Genomic DNA, 9,368 nt, shown 5'->3' with positions numbered 1-9,368 from the left:
AAGTGAGAATTCTCTGATAGTATGGAAAACGTACCTTTTTCCCCTTTTCAGAAGTCCCTTTAGTAGGTTGACCTGGGCCTTGGCCATGTGGGCCAATCAGTTGATGGTTAGAGACGTGCTTAGTGGTCTTTGGGTCGTGCCTGGTGGTTTCCTGAAAACCAGGGGAGTGGTCTAGAGAACGTGTTTTTACTTCGTCAATGGTTGTTATAACTGCTCTTTTCTACACGTGTAACCACGTTCTGGATTAAATTAGATTTATTCGACATAAACCATTCGGTCGTCCGGCTAGAGGTCATGGAAGGACGAAGAGTCGTATGAGACGCAGGGTTTTGTGATGATTTTACTATGAGTATCCTGCGGTCGTCCGGTGCCGACCGGTACACTTGCCCCCCAGGCTCGAGGTCATGTAAGGACGAAGAGTCGTATGAGACGTAGGGTTTTGTGATGATTTTACTATGAGTACCCTGCGGTCGTCCGGTGCCGACCGGTACACTTGCCCCCAGGCTCGAGGTCATGTAAGGACGAAGAGTCGTATAAGGCTCAGTGGGTTATTGAAACAATGCGTGATAGTTGGCATCATTAATATGTGGCAGAGATGTGACGCATGGATGGTCGTGAATTAACTACCGTGTAGGCTCCCTACGCGGGAACTGATAGCCCTTTACGGGTCGTCCAAGCAGTGGGTGGACCTAAATGGTGAGCACCTTCTTCTTGCGGTCGTTCGGCTGATAGCATATTTGTGCCTTACCTTCGTGTTTGTGGTGCAGAAATTGTTGAGTGCTCAAGTTGAACAGCTGCAAGGGTTCATGTTGCGCATCAACGAAGAGTCATTCAGGCAGGGAGTCCGGCGGGTCGCCTTTTTCCATGGGGTGCCGGACGACGATGAGCGATACGACTCGAACGTGGATGTTGTGGGCGGCCGTCTGATGCCTCTGGGGGACGAGGAGGCCGAAGATATGCCACGTGCAGATGATATTGTACCGCCGGAGGAGTCGATGCAACCGGATGACAACCTTGATATTGTTTAATATTTTCATTACCTGGGCCCGGGGTGTGGGCTAAAGACAATTTTATTGCTTTGTGGCGTGTTTTGACCTATTTTACTTTTTGCTATCGAATTTATTTTCATGTTGCTACTACCACGCAATTTAATACCGGACGACGGTGCTTTAATGAAGAATTTGATGTCGCGTGTAACTTGGACATTTATATATAATTTAATTGAATGTCTGACTAAGGTAATTTAATTGAATTTCCGACCGAATGAACGGTTAGTTAATTTAATTGAATTTCTGACCAAGATTGGTGAATAACGTTTAATTTATGATTCGGATAACTTTAGTTATGTATTCCGACCGAATGAACGGTGAATTAATTGGATTTCTGACCGAGATTGGTGAATAACGTTTAAGTTATAATTCGGATAACTTTCGTTATGTATTCCGACCGAATGAACGGTGAATTATTTGAATTTCTGACCAAGATTGGTGAATAACGTTTAAGTTATAATTCGGATAACTTTCGTTATGCATTCCGACCGAATGAACGGTGAATTAATTGAATTTCTGACCAAGATTGGTGAATAACGTTTAAGTTATAATTCGGATAACTTTCGTTATGTATTCCGACCGAATGAACGGTGAATTAATTGAATTTCTGACCAAGATTGGTGAATAACGTTTAAGTTATAATTCGGATAACTTTCGTTATGTATTCCGACCGAATGAACGGTGAATTATTTGAATTTCTGACCAAGATTGGTGAATAACGTTTAAGTTATAATTCGGATAACTTTCGTTATGTATTCCGACCGAATGAACGGTGAATTAATTGAATTTCTGACCAAGATTGGTGAATAACGTTTAAGTTATAATTCGGATAACTTTCGTTATGTATTCCGACCGAATGAACGGTGAATTAATTGAATTTCTAACCAAGATTGGTGAATAACGTTTAAGTTATAATTCGGATAACTTTCGTTATGTATTCCGACCGAATGAACGGTGAATTAATTGAATTTCTGACCAAGATTGGTGATTTAAAGTGCCTCGTTAAAACATTCTCGGTAGAAAACCCTCCTTAGGGATAAAACTACCGAGCGAGGAAAGAGTGCACTAAGTTTATTCATCAACTGTAATAGAATTTGAGATGCGTGGCATTCCACGTTCTCGGTACAGATTTTCCTGACAAATATTCTAAGTAATAAGCTCCTCCTGTTGCTGTGTCGGAGATGCGGAACGGACCTTCCCAATTGCTTGAAAACTTTCCTCCGTCCTTCCGGGCGTCGCTGCGCATGCGCCAAACTAGATCTCCTTTCTGATAGCTTCGTGGCTTCACTTTGGAGTTGTACCTTCGTGCTGCTCGTATCTTGCATGCTTCTTCCCTTATCTTGCATTTGTCCCTTAATTCATTGATGAGGTCGAGGCCGACTAGTAGACTTTCCTTGTTTAAGTCTAGGTCTAACGTCTGTCGGCGTAGTGAAGGCTCGCCGATTTCGACCGGAATCATGGCTTCTGTGCCGTACAGGCTATAAGGTGTTTCTTGAGTTGTTGACTGGGGAGTACAACGATAAGCCCACAGAACCTCTAACAATTCTTCAGTCCAATTTCCCTTGGACGGGCCAAGTCTCTTCTTTAACTCATTGAGAATAACTTTGTTGGCGGCTTCCGCCTGACCGTTGGTTTGAGGGTGTTCGACCGAACTCGTTATATGTTTGATGTGAAGTTTCTCATAGAATTCAGCTAGCCCACGGTCGGTGAACTGTCGACCGTTGTCTGTGATAATGATCTGAGGTAGGCCGAACCTGCAGACAATGTTTTTCCACACAAAGCTTTGTACGTTCCGGGCGGTGATGGCTGTTAGTGGTTCAGCTTCAATCCATTTGGTAAAGTAATCTATACCCACCAGTAGGAACTTGCATTGCCCTTTTCCGGGTGTGAAAGGGCCGATAATATCCATTCCCCATTTCAAGAACGGCCAAGGGGATAGGATGTAGTGCAAGTGCTCTGGTTTTTGGTGCAATAGGGTGCCGAACTCTTGACATTTCACGCACTTTTGAACGTATTCAGTGCAGTCTCCCTGTAAGGTCGGCCAGTAGTATCCTGCTCTCAGAATTTTGGCGGACATAGTCCGCGCTCCTGAATGGGTTCCGCATATCCCTTCGTGTAACTCGGTCATTACATAAGTGACTTGTTCTGGACCAAGGCATTTTAGGAGGGGACGGGAATACCCTCTCCTGTAAAGATCTTCGCCAATCAGTATGTATCGGGCGGCTTGTAACTTCATCGTTTTCTCCAAATGTGGATCGCATACACCATCGGTAAGATATTGTTTTATGGGAGTCATCCAGTTAGGTTGGGTGTCAGTCGCCATGCATTCTTCGGTACCAACACTTGGTTTAGCCAGGGTCACGTGTATGGCCGACCGGTGGACGCCTTTCTTTTTTAGGGTAGCCAGTCTCGATAGAGCGTCCGCCCTAGTATTATTTTCCCTCCGTACGTGTTGGAAGGAGACTTCTTTGAACCTGTTTAGAAGATTTTTTACGAAATGAAAATATTGTTGGAGTAATGTTTCTCTTACCTCATACTCCCCTGTAAGTTGTCCGACGACTAGACGGGAGTCGCTTTTACAAGTTATATTTGTTATCTCCAATTCAATCGCCAAATGCAAACCTGCGATTATAGCTTCGTATTCGGCTTGATTATTGGAAGTTTTAAATTCAAATTTCATGGCTTGTTCGACAACAATCTCCCCTGGTCCTTCAAGTACAACTCCTGCTCCGGACGAACGACTGTTAGATGACCCATCTACGTATAGTGTCCATCGGGGAGTCCGTTCGGTCGGATAGGGAGTGAGTTCCGCTGTGAAGTCGGCGAGGGCTTGGGACTTGATGGCTCCCCTGGGTTGGTATTCGATGTGGAATTCTGACAGTTCGACTGCCCAACCTATCATTCGTCCGGCGAGGTCAGGTTTGGTGAGAATCTTCATAATGGAATAGTTAGTCCTAACAATGACCTTGTGATTTTGGAAATACATCCGCATCCGTCGTGCGGTAATGACCAAAGCGAAGGCAACTTTTTCGACCATTTGGTACCGGGTTTCTGCGTCATGTAAGACTCGACTTACAAAATATACCGGTCGTTCTTCTGCTTCAATTTCTTGTACCAGAGCGGAACTCACCGCTTCATTCGAGACGGCGAGGTAGACCACAATGGGTTCCCGTGCGTTCGGTTTCTGGATGACCGGTGGAGATGCCAGAAATGCTTTTAACTGTTGGAAATTTTGTTCACATTCATCTGTCCATTCAAATTTACTTGTCTTCTTCAGAAGTTTTATGATGGGTCTCGTTCGTTCGGCAAGCTTAGGTACGAATCGAGACAACGAAGTGAGACGGCCGACTAGTCTCTGGATCTCTTTGAGTCCGTTGGGACTTCGCATTTCGGTGATTGCCTTGCATTTTTCTGGATTAGCCTCTATACCCCGATGTGTGAGCATGAAGCCTAAGAACTTCCCCCCTTCTACGCCGAACGCGCACTTCTCCGGGTTTAAACGCATGCGGTATTGACGCAAGGCTTGAAAAACCTCTTTTAAGTCAGAAACATGTTGTTCGCAAGAGTCTGATTTGACGACGATGTCGTCAACGTATACTTCTACATTCCGACCGATCATGTCGTGGAATACGTGATCCATGAGTCGCTGGTATGTGGCTCCTGCATTCTTGAGGCCGAACGGCATGACTTCATAGAAGAAATTATCAGAATCTGTTCTAAACGCGGTTTTTTCTCGATCACGGTGGTACATTTGTATTTGATTGTAACCTGAATAAGCATCAAGGAAACTTAAGATTTGATGACCGGCTGCACCGTCGACCAGCCGGTCGATAGTAGGTAGAGGATACGAGTCCTTTGGGCACGCCTTGTTAAGGTCTGTGTAGTCTACGCACATTCTCCATTTTCCATTCGTCTTTTTTACCATCACTACATTGGCTAGCCATGTCGTATAGTGGGCCTTTTGAATAAAACCAGCTTGAATTAGCTTGTCGGTTTCTTCTCGTGCGGCTTTGCGCCGTTCTTCACCTAGTTTCCTTTTCTTTTGAGCGATCGGCCTGGCCTCTGTATAAACAGACAATCGATGGGTAATCACATCTGATTTTACCCCTGGCATGTCTGCAGCCGTCCAGGCGAAAAGATCAGCGTTCTTTGTTAATGTTTTACCGATCGTCTCTCGGTCGTCCGGTTTGAGGGATGTTCCCATGTATGTTTTCCGGTCTTTGTCCCGAAGGAAAATGGGTTGAAGATCTTCTCCTGCTTCCATTCGGGGATCATCCAGTCGGGGATCTAGATCGACTAAAGCGACCAAGTGTCTTCTAGATTCTCTTCCTCTGGAGCGTCTTTCTGTTGACCGACCTCTTCGCTCTGTGGTCCGTTCGGCTGACGTGGTATAAAGCCTTCGGGTCGGCTCCACCTTCAGGCTAGCTACATAACACTCTCGTGCTGTCTTCTGGTCTACATGCACGGTTGCTATATCTCCATTGACCGAGGGGAACTTCATAGCTAAATGAGGAGTTGAGACAATGGCTTTCAATCTGTTGATAGATGGTCGACCGAGCAAAATATTGTACGATGTATTGGCATTAACGAGTAGATATCGTATGTTGATGGTCTTGCTGAGGTAATCATCCCCGAACGTGGTGTATAGATCGATAAATCCTTTCGTATCCACTCTTTCCCCTGAGAAACCAACTATCTGCTCGTTGTAGGGTTGTATCTCTGCTTCTGGAATATTCATCTTCTTAAACGTTTTCCAATATAAGATGTCGACCGAGCTACCCTGATCTACCAAAACTTTTGCAATTGCAAATTTATCTATCTCCACAGTTATTACCATGGGGTCATCTTGGGATGGATCGATTGCTGTGAAGTCTTCGTCAGTGAAAGTGATTGGTGGTATATGCGGTCGGCGTTGTGTGGGAGTCGAATGAACGGATTGAATTGCTCTCAAATGTTTTTTTCTTGCTGAATTAGAGCATCCTCCACCCGCAAAGCCACCTGCAATGTAATTAATTTCTTGAGGGGGCTGACCGAGCGACACCGGTCCAGCGATTGTATTGATGACTGTGCGAACTTTTTGTTTAGTTCGACTTCTACGTTCAGGGCTTTCGCTTTTAGGCCTCGTTCGTCTGATCGGACTTTCGCTTCTTTTTCTTCTGTTTGAACGATAGTGGTTGTCACGGGTCCGGTCGTCTCTTCGTCCCGAACGTTCGCGGGGATCATGATCACGCTGGGGTGACCTGGGTGCAGTGATGGTGGTTTTCACGAACTTGCGCAGATGACCGGCCTGGACGAGCTCTTCAATTTTATCTTTCAGTGCTTGGCATCCTTCGGTCGTGTGGCCATAGTTACGATGGTATTGGCAATGTTTACTGGTGTCGGCATTGGGAGGGGTTTGTGATGGCCTCAATGTCGGAATCAATTCAATCTGCAGTGCTTCGTCGAGAACCTTACCCCTTGGTACAATCAAGGGAGTGTAGTTGTGGAAACGGGGTCCCCTATTGGGGCGATGTCGTTCTCGGTCGGTCGGTATTGTGGGTATTGTGGGGGGACGAATTCCTTTGCTCTTGTCCGTGTTCTCAGCATAAGTTTTTCGATGATAGTCAATATGTTCTTCTATCTGCATGAACTTTGTTGCTCTTGTTCTTAATTCATCCATATTGCACGGAGGTCGTTTGATAAGGCTTTCAGTGAACCTTCCTGGTAGTATGGCCGAGACCAAATGATGCATGGCTATTTTTGGATTAAGATTACGAATGTTCATACACACTTTGCTAAATCTGTCCATGAATGTTCTCAATGATTCTCCCCTTTCTTGTTTGACATTTAGAAGAGACATGGAGGATGTCCGATGAGGTCTACTTGTGGCGTATTGCATGGTGAACTTCAATTCCAAAGCGTCGAAGCTTGCAATGGAATTGGGTGGAAGGTCCGAAAACCATCCAAGGGGGCCTTCCCTGAGAGAGGTGGGGAAGACTTTACACCATACCGTTCGGTCGGTTGTGTAAAGGGTCATTTGAGTTCTAAATATATTCAGGTGTTCGTCTGGGTCTGTGGAACCGTCATAAAGGTTTATCGTTAGGCCCCTCCACTTGTCAGGGAGAGGAGCGGCTATGATGTCATCAGTGAACGGATGGCCTTTTGGGTTTGCTACCTCGGTCGGGGTTACTGGCTTTACACTCTGACGGGTGTGTTGAACGAGTGACGTGTGAGGTATAGCCTGGGCTATTGTTCTTGTTCCTGATTGGAACGGTGATGGAGAAGGTGCACGTGAATGCCCTTCGCGTTCAGATTGCTCAAGTCTATCCAACAATCTCTTGTTCTGTTCTTTCAATTGTGCTATCTCCTCTGCGTGTTGTTGACGCTCTTCTTCTCGTCTTTTCCTTTCTTCATCCTGGCGAAGTTGATCGATGACTCCTTTTTGGAGTAACTCCTGCATCTGAATCTGGAGGGTTTGTAGTATGGTCCTATGCTCTTCAGAGATATCATTGTTGTTGTTGTTTGCCGTTGAGCCCATCTTCAAGCGTTGGGATCCTTGGGTCTGGGAATAATGATTACTCGGGCCCCACGGTGGGCGCCAATTGTACCTGTATGGATATTGGGGACTGAGTAATGTCGATCCACGTCGATACAAGGTGTCTCCTTCACTCTTGGTTGTCCTATTCTTCAAGTCTTCTTTCTCTTCGCGTGCTTCGGTCGGCCGGCGGGGGTACCTGCGATTGCACTCCGACGCTCAAGTCAGCGATGGTGCTCAAGTGAGAATTCTCTGATAGTATGAAAAACGTACCTTTTTCCCCTTTTCATAAGTCCCTTTAGTAGGTTGACCTGGGCCTTGGCCATGTGGGCCAATCAGTTGATGGTTAGAGACGTGCTTAGTGGTCTTTGGGTCGTGCCTGGTGGTTTCCTGAAAACCAGGGGAGTGGTCTAGAGAACGTGTTTTTACTTCGTCAATGGTTGTTATAACTGCTCTTTTCTACACGTGTAACCACGTTCTGGATTAAATTAGATTTATTCGACATAAACCATTCGGTCGTCCGGCTAGAGGTCATGGAAGGACGAAGAGTCGTATGAGACGCAGGGTTTTGTGATGATTTTACTATGAGTATCCTGCGGTCGTCCGGTGCCGACCGGTACACTTGCCCCCCAGGCTCGAGGTCATGTAAGGACGAAGAGTCGTATGAGACGCAGGGTTTTGTGATGATTTTACTATGAGTACCCTGCGGTCGTCCGGTGCCGACCGGTACACATCTATTATTAAAAATCTTAAAAAGAAGCTTTAATTTACTAGCGATATATAGTTATGGGATCGCTAATGAAGAATATGAATTTTATTGACAATTCCACAACAAAACAATAAAACGCATATATTTAAAAAATAAAAGCATTTATTAATACTTCTAAATGAAAACCTGATTAAATGTACATAAATAAAAGAATTATGCTATAGTTTTGTTTATATATATATATATATATATGTTGACTAGAGGGATATATCCTCTCTTTAACCTTTGTATAAAGGAGACTCTACACCTTTAATAATATGATTGAGTATCCCTCTGGTTAAAAATTGATTTCTAAATTAGTTTTTATTATTGTTAAATAGTTTTTAAATTGGTATCTAATTAGCAACCAAGGTTTTAACAACCAATTATTTAGTTTATAAATTTGGTAGCAAAAACATTGGTTGCTAATTAGATACCAATTTAAAAACTATTTAACACTAATAGAAATCAAATTTTTTTAGTTTTTAAAATGGTCTCTAATCTAATTACTATTGCAACTAATTATTTTAGTTTTTAAATATTGATTTCTATTTCATAATTTTCTTGTAATATATATATATATATATATATATTTTTTATTTTTTATTTTTTTATTTTTTTTTTATTTTTTTTTTTATTGAGTTGGGTTACTCAATTATTTAAACCGACTAACTTAATTATATTAGAGTCGAGTTTCATTTAATTGGGTTAAATTTATTTAATTAAAATTAACTCACTTTTATATGTATTGTGTAATAAGTCTTGATCTGAAACTCAACTTTGATACTTGTTTTTATACTTGTATTATATTATAGATAAATAATGTTATATGTTATCTTCATTAATTAGTTTACTAAACTTGTTATGATGTGATTTATTAATTTAATTAAAATCGTGAATTAAATTTTTAGAAATATATTATTTTTTAATTAGATTAATACTTAAAAATTATAGTTTTAAAAAAAATCAAAATCTTTACTCGATTAACATAACCCAATCCAATATGCTAACACCTTAATGTTCTAATATCTTGAATGGTGTCATGGTATAATAAGAA

At 42.9% G+C, this 9,368-nt stretch overlaps 1 protein-coding gene across 1 annotated transcript; it reads right to left on the bottom strand.

Annotated features, from left to right (window-relative positions):
* Positions 1-2,127: 2,127 nt before the first annotated feature.
* Positions 2,128-7,566, bottom strand: LOC150025759 (uncharacterized). Its single transcript, XM_090304388.1, has one exon. It carries the CDS (start codon positions 7,564-7,566, stop codon positions 2,128-2,130), a length of 5,439 nt encoding a protein of 1,812 aa, XP_090160514.1.
* Between the last annotated feature and the right edge of the window lie 1,802 nt (positions 7,567-9,368).

Source organism: Phaseolus vulgaris, chromosome 7 (assembly GCF_051622355.1).
Source record: "Phaseolus vulgaris cultivar YP4 chromosome 7, ASM5162235v1, whole genome shotgun sequence".
NCBI classification, from domain to species: Eukaryota; Viridiplantae; Streptophyta; class Magnoliopsida; order Fabales; family Fabaceae; genus Phaseolus; species Phaseolus vulgaris.
The sequence above is the reverse complement of the archived record's forward strand: the minus strand, read 5'-3'. Positions and strand labels throughout refer to the sequence as shown.